This window comes from Engystomops pustulosus, chromosome 5 (genome assembly GCF_040894005.1).
Source record: "Engystomops pustulosus chromosome 5, aEngPut4.maternal, whole genome shotgun sequence".
In the NCBI taxonomy this organism is placed as follows: Eukaryota; Metazoa; Chordata; class Amphibia; order Anura; family Leptodactylidae; genus Engystomops; species Engystomops pustulosus.
The window spans coordinates 61,218,141-61,237,424 of NC_092415.1; the positions used below are offsets into that span (position 1 = coordinate 61,218,141).

A 19,284-nucleotide genomic window follows, 5' to 3' on the forward strand; every position below is an offset into this window, starting at 1 on the left:
CGTTGTGCTGGCATCTCACTAAAAGGTTGACATATAAAAATGAGATGCACTAAAACTAGGCCACATTTTGGCACAAATTAAGCCATAATTTTGGCCAATTTAATCTTCCACATTGTGCTGTCAATGTGGTTGTAAACAGAGACTGTTGGCTGGCATTGCGGCAGAAAAGTGGACTTGTTCCTACACTAATGTATTATAAACTAACAATACATACACATATTCTGGATAAGGAATATATCTTGGTAGCTTTGCTTTATATGGCAGTGCTGGAAGTCTATTGCTCCATGCTGTGCCATAACTTCCATTTGTACTGGCACCCTGTGGATGCCAATGCAGCTTAAAGCACACTGTGGGGATACATGTCTTTGCTATGTCTGACTTCTGGGGTCCCTAGGCAATGACTCGATAATATTCAGACGTTGAAAGTGGCAGCACAGAAGAAGAGGTTTATGCATAAAAATGACATCTATTGGTTCCATTAGAATAAAGCAAATGGTTTTAGCAGTCTCTCTGAAGTGCAGTTGCAAGTGATTTTAGTTGATAATGTGAACAAATTCTGTTTTGGGGATATTTTGCTCTGCTCGGATCCACCAATCATAGTAAGTATGTTATAATATATTGTTGTGTGCTGTTATCTAATCAGTGACGGTTCCACTTGTATATCAACACAGACAATGTAACAAGATGCTATGCTCATGGATATGTGACACCACAATAAAACACTGTATGAAGCATCATACTTTAAAGAGGCATTTTTATCCATTCCATGCATTAATATATATGACTAGGAATTGAATTTGGCCAATCTGCCCTAATATTCAGAGCAGGGATCCAATTAAACCTCTATGTATGGCTTTATTCTTTTCACTGCCTCTTTAAAGCTTTTACGCTCAGAGAGCATGGAGTAAACCTTTCAGCCACAGACAGCCCTCAATAACCAGCATGCAAATAACCCATCGTAAAATATTATGTATAAATGTGTTTTATTCATGCATAAAAAGAAACCTGCCACTTGTAAGCAAAGGGGAAGACGCCTTTTGCACATGCCAGCCTGCTTGTTCCAGGAAAGCAATGGATGCATCTTACCTTTGGTCAGTCCTCCCCATCTTCAGGTGTGATCTCTGTCTCTTTATGTACCACTACTTTGGTCACTGACATGTCAGGGTGCTGCTCTTTGGCCTCTTTAATTGCCTGAGCCAGCGCCTAACACAGGAAGAACCAAAAGGGGACGGAAACAAAAAGGGAGTGGAACATGCATGATCAGTGGGAAGGTGGATATTCATGAGAAAATTACACCACTTACAAATGAGGAGACACAATTAAACGTGAATTACTTGTAAATTCCATGTAGAAGGCACAAGAGTTTACACTTAGCCCCTTCTTTGTGAGAAATCTTTTCGTATGCAATTCCAATTAAAACCCTCAAGGAGGTTGCAATGAAAACAGAAGATGTAAATACACATGTCCTGACACTGCAGCTTATTAGTGGCAATAGTTAAAGGTGAAAGGGTTAAGTATGTCCTCTAGTTACCGTTTTCTGCTGACAAATCAATCACATCAAGTTACTGCAGCCTAGTAAGTATATATAGACTGCTTCCTGGCAGGTTACTTTACCTGATCATGGTCAATGTCTGCATCTCCGGTAATCACTATCCGCTTTTCAATTCTGGTCTCTGAAATGCCTCCTTTCACAGTCTACGCAGGGACGAAAAGAACCAAAAAATTCAGGTATTAAAAATCCATTCATGCCAGACTTTCTTCCTCCCTTATCAGGGTTGACCATTGATTCATGGTAGCTGGGCCTGATGTTTCCCACTGAAACACTCTGTGCAGGTACAGATAAGAAACATGGTGTGTGCAACGCGCCTAAGCAAGGTAATTGAAACGAGTCCCAAGTGCCTGTGCAGGTTACCGGAGTTTAAATTAGCTTCCCACTTGAGGAAACACACAAATAGGTCCAAACATAATACACTGTACGTACGCTGTTTAACACATTAAGGACATAGGTTCGTGTGCTGGATAGCAAATGGAGATATTGTAGGTTTTCAAGTGGGTAAGCTCGCCATGTGTGTGCAGAACTTACCAGCCAAAATCTGTTTTTTCTGATGTTTTCTAACCATTGTTTTTCTGCTAGCTCAGGTCTCACTGTACGGTATTTCTAAGGGGTCCAGAGCAGGTTCTATTCTTGCTCTGCCCTTCCATAGAAGTCTATTGGTTTTTGAAAAATATAGATGCAACAAAAATGTCATGTGTGCGCAATCTGTATGCAGATCAGTCGGTAGGTAACACAATCATGTGACCACTGAAGGGGTTGGCACAAGCTACTGACATCATGGACCATGAAGACATACTGACCCTAAAAACAGACAAGAAAGCTGTAGTTTGTGTCCAAACTACCTTAATCATGGCTTTTTGTATAGTGTTAATAATGGGACAAATTGTAATGTATTTATATTCTTAGATTATAGATGATGTGCTGTGAGATCTCTGCAATGAGCTGCTCCATAACCAGTGAACAGATACACAAACCTCAGTACAATACAGTCCTGGAATGTAAATGTATTAATGCTAGGAACACAGACACAGGTACGATTCCAAGGGCTGCTGCCTAACACTGTCCGCATTTTATTACCTTTACAACTGCTATTAGATTCCCTATAAACTTAAATTCATTCAGACAAAGGCACAAAAGATGTTTTATTAGCAGAGAACCCATTTAAATTCCTTCCTGACATTGCTGGTAAATGTACAGATCTCTGGATCAGCAAAATTAAAGTGTGTTGCATCAGGGTTAGCGTACTTGTCCTCATTTAAAGGGGTATTCTCGTCTCTGCATTCACATTCAGTTTCATTAATCATGCATATATAAACATTTCTTCAATTGGATGTTATTAAAAAAAATATTTCTGTGTGAAGATAATTTCCCATGGCTCGGTTACGACCACGTCAGATTTAGGCAGCAGTGGCCAGACATTCGCTATTGAGCTCTGCCTGACCACCTGGATTCAGCGATCATTACACAACACAACATGTGGGACCTGCAGTAACTCCCGGATATTTCATATACAAAAACTTTTTGTCTATTTGTGCTATCCATCCAGCAGAGGTGGCCGTATCCGAGGAAGCCATCTCGTTTCTAAGGGACAAAATGACTACATTTATGAGAAATTATCTTCACACAGGAACATTTTTTTTAATAACATCTAATTGAAGAAATGTTTATTAATGGCAGATTAATCAAACTGAATGTGAGTGCCCAGACGAGAATACCCCTTTAATACCCCTTGGTATGCAGACCACAATTGCTATGTACTATTAAAGCAGCCAGGACCCAGAGACAGAACAGAGGAAGTAGTTGGCTGGGGCTTAGTTCTCCTGCTATGTTCTGTGTATGCATCTCAATATTTACAAAAAAATTCTGTGATGTTTAAGAAAATCTATGTGGCAGCATTATTAAAATTTAAGTGGAAAGGTGTCCAACCCCTTTAATGATGTATCACTGAGTGTACTAATTACCTAAGTGTAACATCTCTCAAATGTTGTGTTTTTCTCTCAGTGCTTCATATGTAATCTGCCTGATGAAGGGGCTGTGTGCCCTGAAAGTTTGCAGCAAATATCATTTTTCTTAAGAAATTCCTTGTATTTTTTACACAAAGGTATTTAACAGAAGAATTGTTATTTTTCTTGGCTAACACAGTGCTGCAACACTTTTCTCAACTTACAAATGCATCTCATATGATCTCCACCTCTACTACTGATGCAGCATTTCCAGCTCTTCCCTTGCAGAGAGCTGCTGATGATATTAATACCTCTCTGCTGCTTCACTGCTATGTACAGGCACTGAGGCTTCTCTATCCAAAAGAAAGTAAACTACTCCTGCCTTCTTTTATTTTTCTGCTACTTGTCTTATTACTTGTGTTTTACTGATTAGGAGACGCTCATGGGACATCCAGGAGAGGAGGTTGGAGCTTTGTGTTACACAGTCACCAATGCCCAAAAGCTCAGTGTGATCTGCAGGCAGCATTGCCAGGGAATCAGGATACTCAAAATAATGTATTCATACATCTCTATTTTCATAGATGATTGGTTTTAGCTGAAATACTGTAAATGCACCATATATCCACAGTTCTGGATACATAACCTGCCAGTCATTGGTTAGGAGTGGAGGGTAGTGCTCCCCCATAGGTATTTGCTATATTCTTATATGGCTGCTGTTAGACAAAAGGCACAATATTGTTGCTGTGTTGCCCCTGAAGACACCATCCTAGTATCCAGGCCTTTATTTTATCTTGCACACAAGTATGTATGTTTGGACACTCTCCTGTTTTTTTATGCCAACAGTTAAGAACCAAACTGCTATTATATCAGACAAGTTTTTTCATTTGACGTAACAAAAGAAAAATATCAACTTTACAGAAAACAATGAAAACCCTGAATTAGTATAATAAGACGTCACAGCTAGAATTAACATATACATGTTTGCAATATGAAGCGCATGAATGTTTGAAGCAATCTGATATGGCGCTTGCTCTGACTCATGGTGGGATGAAGAACATATAGATAGGTGATTAACTTAATCAGTGAAATATATTTAATTGTTTACAGTTTGGGTCTATTAAGCAGGATAGAGAAACACAATCCTAGATTAAGACGAGGCCTGGGGAATATAACAAATACGCACAGATGGGATATAGCAAGAGGCATAAAATGATAGAGACAAGTTTATTTACAGAGATCTAAACCCAAATGGGGGAAAACTGCTGCAAAGTTTCATGGTGGGTGATTTATTTACTTATAATAATAATTATACTGTAATAATACGGTAAGTGGATTCTGCTTTGCTCTAGAAATGTTGTTATAATACGTGTATAGGGAGGTTTTCCATAGGACAAGTATTCTTCCCTTAGAAGTGTAAACAGACATAAATACACAGTAAGAACTTACTTTGGTAATGTGTGTAGTAGTTGTAGTGCCAAGAGTTTCTGAAGTAATTGTCTGAGCGCTCATTAATACACCAGGATCTGTATCAGGACGGGATACCATCTAAAAACAAAGTGATGCAAGGACTTGGGTTTAATAGCGTTATAGAAGATTCTGGACCTCTGCACTCTGGGGTATCTTAGGGATGTAAGTGCTAAATTATAAATGAATCCACCAAGAAAAATGCAGCGTATTCACAAATGCATATGTGCCCCCCTGTATCAGGGCTATGTGTATAGATATTAGCGATGGTTTGATGCAATATCCTCAGAAGTACTCAAGTAATTGTGAATATTAACATTATCCGTAGCTAATTTAGATGAAATGCCCATTTTTTTTCTTATCTGAACCAGTATAGCATTCAGAGCATTTGTTTTCCCCTCTAAAAGAAGTTTAGAGTTCAGGGCATGCTGACTTATCACTGGGTTACCATGCTCTCTCTGGTAGTGGGCCTTTCTATACCGGGAATGTAGAGCTCTGTATCAAATACAAGGCTTCATCCACCATAAAGTTACCAAGTGATTCATCAACCAAATAGTTTTCACTGGGGACATTCCCATTAAGCTAAATTCTATATAGTGAGGAAATGCTGTAGAGTAAATTAGAATGTAATTATTAAACTCAGCTTTTCCTGGGGACGAGATCCTGTAGCTATCTTCTAGCACAGTGATGGCAAACCTTTTAGAGGCTGAGTGCCCAAACTACAACAAAGACCCGCTTATTTATCGCAAAGTGCCAACACAGAAATTTAATTTGTGATTTATACTCCCTTCTCTGTCACAGTTTTCATTGATAGCAGTACTCTGAGGACAATAAAGCAGAAAATAGTCCCTGGTAGAGCTGTCACTTTAAAATAGCTCTGTGCACAGCAAGTCCTGGGTTGTCTGGGACTGCAGGAAGATACCTGGAGTCATCTCTGGTGATGGCCTGAGTGCCCACAGAAAGGGCTCTGAGTGCCACCTCTGGCACCAGTGCCATAGGTTAGCCATCACTGTTCTAGCATGTCCCCAGCTCATTGTACTACATGGCCGCGGGCTGTTTTCAGTTTAACAGCTACTTTTCATAGAACAAAAGCAGAATGAATATAATAATTCTAATAACAATCATTTCCGAACATTCATTTTTTGGTCTGATTTAAGTTAATGACCGCCATGTAAAAAGTCTGATGATAAATGCAGTTCCAGTTGTCGTATCAAATGGCAATGAAAATGCACACAAGGTAATGACTTGTATCTTGAGTAATCATTTCATAGACATTTCTTTACTTGCTTTTGCAGCGCTGGACAACTTCTTACATCCAGGAATCTACTCATATCCAACTATATTTTTCTTATACCTGGGCCAACAACCTAACAGGGGTTCTACAAGCAATATAAAATGCAGAATACATAGTTCACATAGTTCTACAAGCCAAGCTGCAATATCTATTTCTAGAAAGTTTGCAAATCTTCACCCCTTCAAGTTCTGCGGAATGAAAGGTTTTCATAACATGAATAAAATACTTCCCATCAGTTTAATCACAGCTTTCCGCGAATTGCGTCCAGGGAGACGGGAATGATTTGGCTGTGACTATCTGAAGGAGCAGGTCTATACTGCAATGACGTCTGTACATCATCTGCTGCCCAGACAATCAAACCTTCTTTTTCCTATGGAAATGAAGATTGCCCTCCATAGGAGAGACCCATTCCATGACATGAAAACACTGGGGTAATGGATGTGCCACACACAAAGCATGAAACTGTGCTTTGAATAATGCAAACTACTAGAGCCTTTTAGACAAATATTAAAAACTATCATTCCATGATACATTTATGATGCAGACTTTATTTTATTGGAATATTTCTTTGTGCAAAGACCAATGCTAGAAAGAAGAGTAAAGACCCCTCCCATTCCTGTGAGCCGATGGTTATTTCCAGGGAGGTCTTATTTCTGGGGCATTTAGCTGCACCCAGTGTTATGTCTGGATGAGTCCTAAGGAGGACTTGACACAACACATATTAATACTAAGCAATGAGATTGTTTACATGTGCTGATAAAAACTTGGCACTGCACATCAATAAGATACATATTAAGGACCAGGCCATTTTTATTTACTTCCTGCATCCCATCAGTCACAACTTTTTTATTTATCCATTTAGAGAGATGTATTATGGTTTCCATGGCTGCAATGTTAATAAAATCAGTTTGTAAACTTATATGCAACTCACCTGACGTGAATTCAATGTCACTACCTGAGTCCAATGCAGCCCTACATATTCATGAGTTACTTGCATTGCCCTGCCTCCTAGTTCCTGATTGACAAGTCCACAGAACTGCTGCTACATGGAACATTGAGTTAGAGCTCTCTTACATCATTGGTGACTTCATGTCATGTGACCAGGGTGACATAATCTAAGTTCCTGTTACATTTGCACAGTCTAATCCATGTATGTTTCTGATTGCATGAAATCACAGCAGCCTCCATGGAAAATGGGCAGAAGAAGTAGTCCACAGAGGCAAGCTGTAATCATGCCATGACACTGACATATGATAAGATATATGCATGGTGTACAGTATACTAATGTTAGGAAGCGAAAGGACCTATGATGATGTCACCCTGGTAACATGACATGCTGAAAAGAGACAAGGGAAAATTAGATGAGAGGGGTCGGTCAAGAATAACCGCCTTCTTTTTTAGCTAAAAGAAGGGTGTCAGTTAGTTAATAGGGTTCTATAAAAACCTGTCACTAGCTGTATAGGTGAAAATGTGGTGGCAGGTTCGCTTTAATACCACTAAAAAAATTGTCTATTGTCTTTGCATCATCATATTCTGATGCCCATACCTTTTTTCTACTTTGGTCTATTGAAATTTTGGTCATATTTTGTGGAACGAGACAAAATTTTCATTGATACCATTTTGACCTTTAAATCACTATTTAGTAAAGTTTCTATGGGTCACAAAAAATGTTTAAAATGACTCCTGGCCAATCATAGCCATGGCTAGTTTCCATGGGAGTCAATTTCCTGGATTGGCTGTTCAGCCTCCAAATCCAGCAATATGTCCGGGTAACGTGGCCTAACCCAAAAGATGATCGAGCAGGCCTGCTCATCTTTCCATTTCTCTATGTGCAGGTGAAAGTGGCCATAGCCTGGATATTCCCAACATAACACTACGCTTTATGGATAGCTACTTCTGCGTTCAGCTGACAACCATCCCTACGAAGACTTGATCCAAATATTTTTCTTAGACAAGTGCTTATTTTCTTCCAAATGCGGAGAGGGGCAAAAGCTGTAGCTGGACTATGGAATCAGGGTACAATGCAACAGCCTGATCCTTCTCAGGCAACATCTACCATTTGTAAAATGCCAGGCCCACCCTGAACTCATTTGCCCTTTTGCTACCTGACCCAAGTAGCTCCTTATCTTTTTGTATTCCAAAATTTGAATAGCAATATTTGAATTGGAATCAGTAAGAGATTTCCAATGAAAAGTGCTCCTTTCAGTAATTTTTTTTACCTCTGAGGATTCATATGTAATGGTTTTTGTTTCTGTATGTATTACGGGAACATCCTTAGAAATGTCCGGCTTCTCTCCTTCTGCAATAGTGCCAAAAGTGATGATCTCTGTTTTTATAAGAGGAGACTGAGAGCAGACAAAGAAAGAGCATGTTTTAAATACAGTTCTTCTGCCAAACAAATCCATGCACATCTTATAAAAAGAAACCTTTTAATACTCACCCCCTATCCTAATCTAATCTTGACACGCTAGGATCACCCAGAAAAGAAAGTCATACTTAGCAGCACAGACTGCAGGGACAAGATGTCTGGTGCTCCGGCTGCTAATTCTGCACACCCCAGCACCTCCCACTCCCATGCTGGTAGAGGGAGGTGATGTCACGCCTCTCGTGTGACATCATATCGCTCTCCCATACTCCAAGCATGGGAGAGGAAGGTGGTGAGGGCAGCCCGGAGAGACAGACATCTTGTCCCCGTACTCTGTGCTGCTAATTATGTCTTTCTTTCCTAGGTGATCCCAATGTGTCAAGATTAGCAATGGACAGCACCGGGAACACGGCCAACAGTAGCAGAGGTGAGTAGTAATAGGATTTGTTATGTTTTTTTAGGTGGTTGGTTTCCTTTAAAGGCCTATTTACACCTAACAATTACCATATAAAATAAATGCACAGGATCAAATCGGCAATGACACGGTCGATGAACATTGCTTGTGACAGTACTTCATATCAGAATAATGATAATGCTGAGGATATACAGTACAGACCAAACGTTTGGACACACCTTCTCATTCAAAGAATTTTCTGTATTTTCATCACTATAAATATTGTGGATTCACACTGAAGGCATCAAAACTATGAATTAACACACATGGAATTATAAACTTATAATATACAAAAAAGTGTGAAAAAACTGAAAATATGTCTATTCTAGGTTCTTCAAAGTAGCAACCCTTTGCTTTAATTACTGCTTTTCACACTCTTGGCATTCTCTTGATGGGCTTCAAGAGGTAGTCACTATTGAAAGTGTCCCCAAGTGCAATTGGGAAAACCATCAAGCGCTACAAAGAAATTGGCTCATACCAAGAGTCACCTCTGCTGCAGAGGAGAAGTTCATCCAAGTCACGAGCCTCAGAAATCGCAGGTTAACAGCAGCTCAGATTAGAGACCAGGTCAATGCCACACAGAGGTCTAGCAGCAGACACATCTCTACCACAATTATTAAGAGGAGACTGTGTGCAGCAGCCTTCATGGTAAAGTAGATGCTAGGAAACCACTGCCAAGGACAGGCAACAAGCAGAAGAGACTTGTTGGAGCTAAAGAACACAAGGAATGGACATTAGACCCGTTGAAATCTGAGCTTTGGTCTGATGAGTCCAAATTTGAGATCGTTGGTTCCAACCACCATGTCTTTGTGCAACACAGAAAAGGCGAAGCATGGAGGAGGAGGTGTGATGGTGTGGGGGTGCGTTGCTGGTGACACTGTTGGGGATTTATTCACAATTGAAGGTATACTGAACCAGCATGGTTAACACAGCATCTTGCAGTGGCATGCTATTCCCTCCGGTTGGCGTTTAGTTGGACCATCATTTATTTTTCAACAGGACTATGACCCCAGGCTTTGTAAGGGCTATTTGACCAAGAAGGAGAGTGATGGGGTGCTACACCCCAGATGACCTGGCCTCCACAGTCACCAGACCTGAACCAAATCGAGATGGTTTGGGGTGAGATGGACCTCAGAGTGAAGGCAAAAGGGCCAACAAGTGCTATGCAACTCCTTCAAGACTGTTGGAAGACCATTTCAGGTGACTACCTCTTGAAGCTCATCAAGAGAATGCCAAGAGTTATCAAAGCAACAGTTATGAAAGCAAAAGGTGGCTACTTTGAAGAACCTAGAATATAACACATATTGTCAGATGTTTTACACTTTTTTGTTAAGTACATAATTCCACATGTGTTAATTCACAGTTTTAATGCTTTCAGTGTGAATCTACAATTTTCATAGTCATGAAAATACAGAAAACTCTTTGAATGTGAAGGTGTGTCCAAACTTTAGGTCTGTACTGTACATGCTATGCTTGCAATGATTTTGAGAGCTAATGAGAGTAAACAGAAATTGTGAAGTGGAAACAGGCCTTATCTTTTCTTTCCATAACAGCTATAATGCCCCAAAAACATGGACAAGGAAATACATGGTGGAAATTTATTAGTGTCTGACACAGAAATCCTAAGGATTCCCAGTAACTTTTCCATATATTATGGAAATGTATATTCAAAGGTAACACATCTTAAACATTGAAAAGGGAGATCCAAAGTTTTCATGAAAATATAGCCACAGAGAACCCTCCTCTCTGTTGACAGCGGTAGAGTTTCAAAACAGTGATGTCTATGGTCATCTTTCCAGACTTTAAAAGGAAGGTTGGACACAAAATTGCAGGTTTGTCATCTATAGGAAGTACTAGAGAGGCAGTTTCTCCTATAACAAATCAGATATAATTTACTTCTACAACTTTAGTGCCTGCTAACATATAATTTCAAGGTCAGAGAGAAGGTTTGCATACAAATTGGGAAAAGGGATCTACTGATTAGTAACCCAGAAACTAAAAGACAAGATAGAAAAGTGGCCAGCTATGCAGTTGGCTCAGTTGATTTGGTAAGAAATAAAGCCGAGAGACCTAAAATTGAGATGTCCAAAAAATACCATATATACTCGTGTATAAGCCGATTTTTTCAGCACAAAAAATGTGCTGAAAAACGTCCCCTCGGCTTATACACGAGTCTGTGTAAACTGTAAAAAATTATAAACTTATATACTCACCCTCCGGTGGCCCCGACGTGCAGCGCTGCTCCCCCGATGTCCGCGCCGATTGTCTTCAGGCTTCCGCGCCCGTCTTCTTTTTTCTGCTTTCTCACACTAGGCGCCGGCCGGGAGAGAGCAATGGCGGCGCCCGGCAGAACAAAGAAGACGGGGGCGGAAGCCTGAAGACAAGCGGCGCGGACATCAGGGGAGCAGCGCTGCACGTCTGGGCCACCGGAGGGTGAGTATATAAGTTTATTTTTTTTTAATGCTGGGGGCAAGCTTTACACCACTGGGGGCAAGCTTTACACCACTGGGGGCAGTGCTGTATACTACTGGGGGCAGTGCTGTATACTACTGTGGGCAAGCTGTATACTACTGGGGGCAGGCTGGGCTGGCTGTATACTATAGGGGGCTGGTTGGCTATATACGGGGGGGGGGGGGTGGGTCTGTGACCAATGCATTTCCCACCTACAGCTCATACTCGAGTCAATAGTTTTTCCCAGTTTTTGGTGGTAAAATTAGGGGTCTCGGCTTATACTCGGGTCGGCTTATACTCGAGTATATACGGTACAAAAAAACTATGACTTTCAAGATAAGTTTTCCAGAATAATCTGCTGTTCAAAAAAGGAGGTTAAAACAAATAAAATAAACTTATTCAGCATTAGCCTATAGGAAGCAAGTTATTAAAAAAAAAATTTAGTATAAGAAAAAGTAATGAAATGTCTAATGTGCAAAGCTCTGCATAGCACAGGCACAATACACACACAAACACAAGAAATGAAAAACACTTGACATCAGCCAGTTACCTCCTCAAGAGGCTTGCCATCCAACAACTCTGCATCATGAATCATTTTGCCATGCTGCTCCTCTTGAGCGTAGCTTACAGAAGCATCAGCAGCCTTATCTTCCTCTTTAGCAGCTTCATCTGTTAATACAGCGCCCACACTCCCTTTTAAGCCAGAAGCAATGATTGTGCGTGCTTGCTCTGTACCATCCACCTGATGAGCTGCGTCCCCACTTGCATGCATAGCCCCCGTTTCCTCCAAACTGATTATTCCCTGCACAACCTTCTCTTTCGTTCTGTGCTCGCTGTCCTCCTTTTCAACTACTGTACCAGTGGTCTCCCATTCTGTATTTGTTTCAATTTTCTGCAAGGAGAATGATGTATCGTTAATGACGCAAAATGTATTAATGTTAATTCAGTTTCAATTTCTCATAAAACAAAAAGCATTCATGTAATGTTCAAAAATGTACAAATCAATAAAAGCTACTACAAAGTTCTGTAGACTTTACACTTCAGAAGTGAAAGACTTATTCACACTTCTGTTATTCTGGTCAGTAGTCTGTATTAGTGACATGGGTCATTAGAAAATATTTGAACTATACATTTACATCTGTGTAGTCTCCACTGCTTGGATTTGTCGCACAATATCAGGAGCAAAAATTCTATTTCTGAAGTGTGAGTAAGGATTAATTCTAGCCCTTTTCATTTTTACATTTTGAAAGTGCCAAAAATATATATAGTCAGAAGTTAAATAAGGTACAAACTCTTCAAATTCTATGGGTAACTTATCAGGGCATAATACAAAGAGGTCTTAAAAGTAAACTACTAACTTGGGAGAACAACATCGCACAACACATTCCTGTTGAAGGGGTTTATGAAAACATTGAGCACATATGTACTGCTTCCATAGGAATTAGGAGGGTATGTAGCTGCTATGTTCTTCTAATCAAATACCCTTGATACATTTATCAGTTAGCATGTTAAATATTCAAGTTCAAGACAAAACTAAAATGGAGATGTATGTACATTACACTTCACCATATATAGTGAAGACTAAACACCAGATATCAACTGAAAAGCCCAGTGGTGGGGTGGCCCGGAGGATGATTTGCTGGATCTACATCCACAGGAGATGTGCAGCTTGAATTCAATGGGGCACATCTTTAGTCTAAAATTGTGCACCTTTTTCTCTCCTGCTTGTATATTTCCCAGATTTTCCTACATCTGGTGTAAATAAATGACATGGTGGATTCTGTTGTGTGCGGTTGTCTATCTGAAGTTGTTTTTACCTAATTTAACTACCAGATTTTTTTTTCTATTTACTATATTAAAACCATGCAAGTCAGATAAGGTTTATGTCCTTTTTCTCAATAACACTCCTGCATCTAACACTTTTGCATATGAAATAAACTTTTTCAATTTATAAACTGCAACACGGTGCAATGTAATGCTACACGATGCCATGCACTGCATCTGTAACCTGATTTAAAGAAGTTTCAGCATTCCTAATGGGCCACCAATTAAGTGAATTTATTTACGTTTTATACATGTGTGGCGCCCGTTTCTAGGATATAATAAAATAGCACTTCAGCTTGCTTGTCATATATAAGTATTTTATTTATTTCTCTATTGCTGTTCATTTTATGTTCCATTAAATGCAAACTACTTAGCAATAGAATTTCCATTACTTGGCACCAAATGGGCACGAAGCTCCATCATTTTGCCCTGCAAGCTATTCTCACTGTATATGTTTCCAGACACATTTTATCTGTAGAATTCTCAGGGTATTATCAAAATGGTTCTAAGTGTAGCAGTGATTGCCGCCAATTGTGTCAAGGCAGATAAAGAACCGCCAGTCTTATATTACCCATTCCTTCCAGTATCAACTTTTTAAAGCAGAAGCAAATTACAAGAAACATTGAATAATGAAACTAATAACACATCAAACGAGCAGCCACCTGAGCCCAGTTTTGTGAAGTAGTTGTAACCTCTCCTATGAACTCAGATGGCTTTCTTGTAGACTCTAACAAACTGTAGATATCAGAACCATCCACGAGTTTGTCACCAGAGGACTGTTTGGTCTAAACAGACAAAGAAATGAAATGTCATATTGAGAGGACAGAAACACAGAGAAGGAAATGACAGACAATAGAGAGAGACACAGATTGTAACAAAGTAGAAAATATAATTCGTTGTGAAAAAAGGAAATATAATAGAATCTTAGAGAGGGCTTTGACCAGGCTTCAAAAATCCCCAGCAGTAATTCTACCATCAAAATCAAGCACGATAAACCAGAGGCACTTACTCATAGACCCAGGCACTGTGACTGTGGTAATTGTATATTTGTTATCCATGGCCTCCTTCTAAAATCAACTTTGGGTCTACCCTAGCCCCTCTGGGATAAGGCTTTCCAAACTGTCTCATACCCCCCCACCCCCGCGCTTCCTCAGCACTCCCTCATGTAATGCCAAGGCAGCAGGGCGGAAGGTGAGTCAGTGTAACATCCTGTAAGCCAGAACACAGAGAGGCTACGGTAACGCACAGGCTCATTAGCATAATTTTAAAAGGTGATTTTAGAATGAGGGAGGCTATGTATAACAGCTCCTGGATTTAGGATTAAGTGTCTATAGTTTATCAGGATGGATTTTGATGAAAGATTTCTTTTGCATACTGTGACCATTAGAATGGATCTCTACTCAGAGCTTAAAACTTCAAGAGTGACTTTTGTTAACACAAGATCTACCTTTCTCAAAGACATGTTCACAGGAGGTAAAACCAGCTACTCAGTGTAAAGACACCACTAAACAACTTCTCAGTGTTTTGCAGCCCTGTCAGTGTAACATCACATATGTATCACTGTGATTCGGACTGTTAACTCTAGTCACACTCAAAAGTTGAAGAGGGCCTGCTGCCTACCCCGACTTATCTGTCTTAGTAAATAGATGTATTCTCAACAAAAACACAATGCTGGGGCAACTTTTTTCATTATTCTGTTTTGCAGCGTTCATCAGTCATTCCTAGTAGAAATGTAGAAAAAAAACCCTTTTATGTACAAGATGTAAAATTACCTGAAAACAGTCCAACACTTAAAAGGGTTGTGCAACTATTATAAAAATTTCGGTAGCCTCCCGGGTTTGAAAAAAAAAAAAACTTTACCAATCGCCCCAGCGTTTTCGGTGTCCTGCGCCGCGGTCTGTCAGAAACGTGCCTTGGTTTGCTTCCAGGGGCATGGAAGCCCAGCTCTGTCCACTGTCCCAGAATCTCTGCCCCAGCCCGGCTGCTAAAGTTTTATAATAGTCGGACAACCCCTTTAGTAAATGTGGCACATATCATTCCTGGTACAGAATTCTGACATAGAAAGATTGATTAATCTCCCCCAACGTGTCCATGATGAGTTCATTCATAAATCTCTCTGAGCAATAACTGAGGAAAGGCACTACACAAAAGTTGTAAGAAAAGATGGCCCAGAATTGTTATATTATACAAGTATCTACAAATAGAGATATGTTAGGAGATGGGGCAGGTCCACTTTAAATTACATTTTAATTTTTTAGATTTATCTAGGAGAATGGAGAAATTACTGCTGAAATATGAATTACAACCGGTCACAATTTCACAAGCCCGACCAGCTAGCCTCTAAAGGTTATTAAATAGAGAGAGGTAGAAGTACTTTAGTCAGAGTTTGTAAGAGATAAAAGGAAAAGAAATGACAGCATGAGTAAGAGAAAATGAAAATACATAACTATCAACATTAGCAGAATAAACATACAACACAAGGAGATCTGGGAAAGAAGAAGCCATGAAGGTTAAGGGACGTGGCAGAACCAAGGAACGAAAAAGTAGCATTCATCTCTTTTGCCTGTAAGAAATGCGGAAAAGCAGAGGGCCCTATTGAACAATCCAAATAATCCAAAACGTCTTGTTTTGGTCGTAAGAGACAAGATTTCTACTGTTGAAGAATATTTTTGCTGGTTGCCAAACCATTGGTTTCTAGAACAGGCAGTACCCGGGGAACATACAGGTTAGGTTCTGTAGGTTTCTTCTTACAGGACGTCTATCACCTAAATTAATCTCTACAAAAAACCACTTGTGCTCCGTAGAGGTTAAAATGTTATAGCAGGCACCCCTTTATTCGGGATAATAGTGGGCTTGTTTGCAATGCAAACAACTTTTATATTTATGCAAATGTAGAAGAAAGACTTTGGGGAAGGGGGGGGGCAATGTTATCAGAGCCCATCCAGCATCACGCCCCCCACAGCACTTCAGTAATGCCTTTCTGCCTTCTCCGCCCCCCCCTTCTTCTGCCCGCTACTCACTTTCATGTGCGCTGTGCCCCTCCAATACAAGGGCATCTGCCTATGAGTAGCAGGGGGCGGAGGAGGCAGAAGGAGTGGCTGAAGTTCTACAGGGGGCCCAATATTGTAAACCAGAGAGGCCCTGGTTATGTGCAGCCACATTTGTACAAATATAAAAGCTGTTTTTTTACAATACGAGTAGGCTATTACCAGTAATATAGAGATGCCTGCTATAAATATTTTAAGCTTTACAAGGTACTGGTGGTGCTTTGTAGAGGTTAATTTAGGTGTTAGATTTCCCTTAAGTTAAATCTATATGTGAATCTGAACAAGTTGGATGATAAATCTGGTGTGGTTTAAGACTGTAGATTTTTGCTTTCCACAATCTATTAGTTGGTCTTGTTTACTGCAGCAACCAAACTTTTCCCCACAGGGCCAGGCCAACTTTGTCATACTAGTCAGAAAAGTGTTTAAAAAAAGTCTAAAAGCTAGAGTCTAGTAGTTGTGACGCAAGGCATTTTAGACAATTTTTTGGCGGAAATGACACCACAATTCTGGCACAAGTAGATTGATAAATCTGCCCCATTGTCTTTCTGCATATCAGATTTTGCTGAATAGGGCCCATAGCTGTTAGATCTGAAGCATAGACATATAGAAATGGCAAGCTGCATCATTACTTGGTATTCAGTTATTCGTTTTTGTCCGGTTAGAAAGCTTTACGGTGCTTACTGAGAGTGCGCTGCTTAAAAAAAAATACTGATAAAGAAATGTTGACTGCCAAAATAAAGTTAAGCTGCAAGTGAAGAGAAGGGAGTAGTGAAGCAGGGATGTCTGGTATTCATGCTTGTGAGCATTAGGATGGGGTACAAAGTTACTGCCGCATGTTACCACCACTTTGGACGCTGACGATTCTGTGACATAGTGAGCAGTAGCAATGGTAAATGGTTGGTCTCTTGTGTATCTCCATTCAGACAGCTTCTTCTCTTTCCACCCCGGAGCCTCTGTTTTTATGACTTCATATTCAGGAACTCCTACAGTCTTCTCAGTGATTATACTTTCAATTATCTTCATTCCAGTATCCACATCCTGTACCTTTGTAAGCACATCATCCATTGGACTTGCCAGCTGAGAATCGGACTCTTTAATGGGAGTCAGAGATTCTGACACTCTCCGCTTTATGGTTAATCCCTCCTGGGTTTTCCTGCCCTTGTCGTCGCTAATGGGTTCTAAAATCTCAAACTCGCCTACAACTGGAATTCGCTTCCCAGTTTCAGAAATGTCCTTTTCTATTTGCTGAATGACTTCAAGAGAAGAAGGTTGTAACACCTTATCACCTTCTTTCCCTTTACCTGTCATGGTTACAATTTTACCAGATACAGTGTCATATGTTTTTCCTAATGCATACATTTTCTGTCTGCTTTCCTCTTCTTTTGCTCTAATTTCCATTTTCAAGGAATCCAGACTCTGCGTTCCGATAGGGCCAGTTTTAAACGTTCCAGCTGCTTTTTCACTGCTCACAGTTGTCACTTTGTAAGTCATAATGCTTTTTGTTTCACCATCAACTACCTTAGTGGGTACTTTGTCTACAATTACCCAATCCTCAGTGCCCTATGTGAGATATAAAATCTAGATTAGAATTTGTCACTCTACCATTACTTTGTTACGGAACGGCGGTATAATACGGGGGCAAATTTATCAATGGTTGTGAGGATGTTATTTTAAAGGGGGTGAGCGAGTCATTATACTCGAGCTACATCTTCTCTTTATAGTACTATATGGCAGTCATATGAACACCAAAGTGTTACACTGAAAATGGTGTCATCAAAATAAGTCTTGCAATATCATTGGGAGCTGCTTTTAACAAAAATTTTTTAACCTGTTCGTCACGCAGAACATTATGAAAAAAACAGGCACCTATATCACTTTTTGTTTGACAAATTTGTCCCCCATTATCAGAATTGACAAACTTCACTGTGCTCAGCGTCATATATGTAATAACTAAAGTGCTATATTCTTTGTCCAAGCTTCTACTGCAACACATAAGCAATGGACTAATCTTCTTTAAAACATTTTTAGCTGCCGTTTGTGGCAATCTAGAGGAAATCATGAAGACCTGATTTTCTATTTAAAGCGGAGGATTATATCTAGATTAAACGAATGAAAAATAACCTCTGGGGATGATGGGATAGTTTTCTGCATAATGATTTGATGAGAAGTAGCCACAGGGCTGGTGGCTCTTGCTTCCCGAAGTTTCTTCACTATGTCCCCTGGCTAGCGGAAGAAAAACCAATAAGAATCCAAGAATCAGAAGAATTTCAGTTTCAGTGAAAATATATATTTTTTTGTAATCAGTAAAGGAACAGTGCAGAAGAGATATACAGATGTATACTCATCACCACATATATCTCCACACACTACACAAACAATAATGATAAAAACTGATGGAACTGAACATTTATGAAAATGCAATTCATCAACATATCCATTTCCTGATGGCTACATTGTTTATACTTGTAAAATGCCGCCTTACACTCAAAGTGAACTTCTAAGATTATGTCATGTAATAAAACATCTATGCTTTTCACTAGTGTTCACTAGTATTCACTGTGACAAGTGTGTTAATTTTATAGATAATGCATATTTTACATATTGTTACTAAATAAATAAAAACCTTACCCACGGACGGTGACCAATAAATCCTAATGACTGCCCCTATCCAGAAAGTGTAGGGGTGTGTGTGTGTTACACACTATAGACCAGTGATGGCGAACCTTTTAGAGACTGAGTGCCCAAACTACAACAAAGACCCGCTTATTTATAGCAAAGTGCCAACACAGAAATTTAATTTGTGATTTATACTCCCTTCTCTGTCACAGTTTTCATTGATACCGGCACCTGAGGACACCAATAAAGCAGAAAATAGTCCCAGGTCGAG

The 19,284-nt window shown here is 39.8% G+C and overlaps 1 protein-coding gene across 34 annotated transcripts in view; it reads right to left on the bottom strand.

The window, feature by feature from the left end:
• The window catches only part of EPB41L3 (erythrocyte membrane protein band 4.1 like 3), a 144,584-nt gene that overhangs the window by 1,933 nt on the left and 123,367 nt on the right, over positions 1 to 19,284 (bottom strand). For 18 of the 34 annotated variants that reach the window (XM_072152155.1, XM_072152159.1, XM_072152157.1 and 15 more), the window contains 8 exons: positions 18,519 to 18,620; positions 17,238 to 17,957; positions 14,013 to 14,135; positions 12,077 to 12,418; positions 8,476 to 8,601; positions 4,945 to 5,043; positions 1,615 to 1,695; positions 1,087 to 1,203 (listed from right to left, as the gene is read on the bottom strand). In XM_072152155.1, coding sequence (XP_072008256.1) covers positions 1,093 to 1,203; positions 1,615 to 1,695; positions 4,945 to 5,043; positions 8,476 to 8,601; positions 12,077 to 12,418; positions 14,013 to 14,135; positions 17,238 to 17,957; positions 18,519 to 18,620 — 1,704 coding nt within the window. In that variant the 3' untranslated portion in view covers positions 1,087 to 1,092. The remainder of the gene's footprint in view (positions 1 to 1,086; positions 1,204 to 1,614; positions 1,696 to 4,944; positions 5,044 to 8,475; positions 8,602 to 12,076; positions 12,419 to 14,012; positions 14,136 to 17,237; positions 17,958 to 18,518; positions 18,621 to 19,284) is intronic. The other 16 variants (XM_072152183.1, XM_072152181.1, XM_072152187.1 and 13 more) reach the window with 12 other exon arrangements.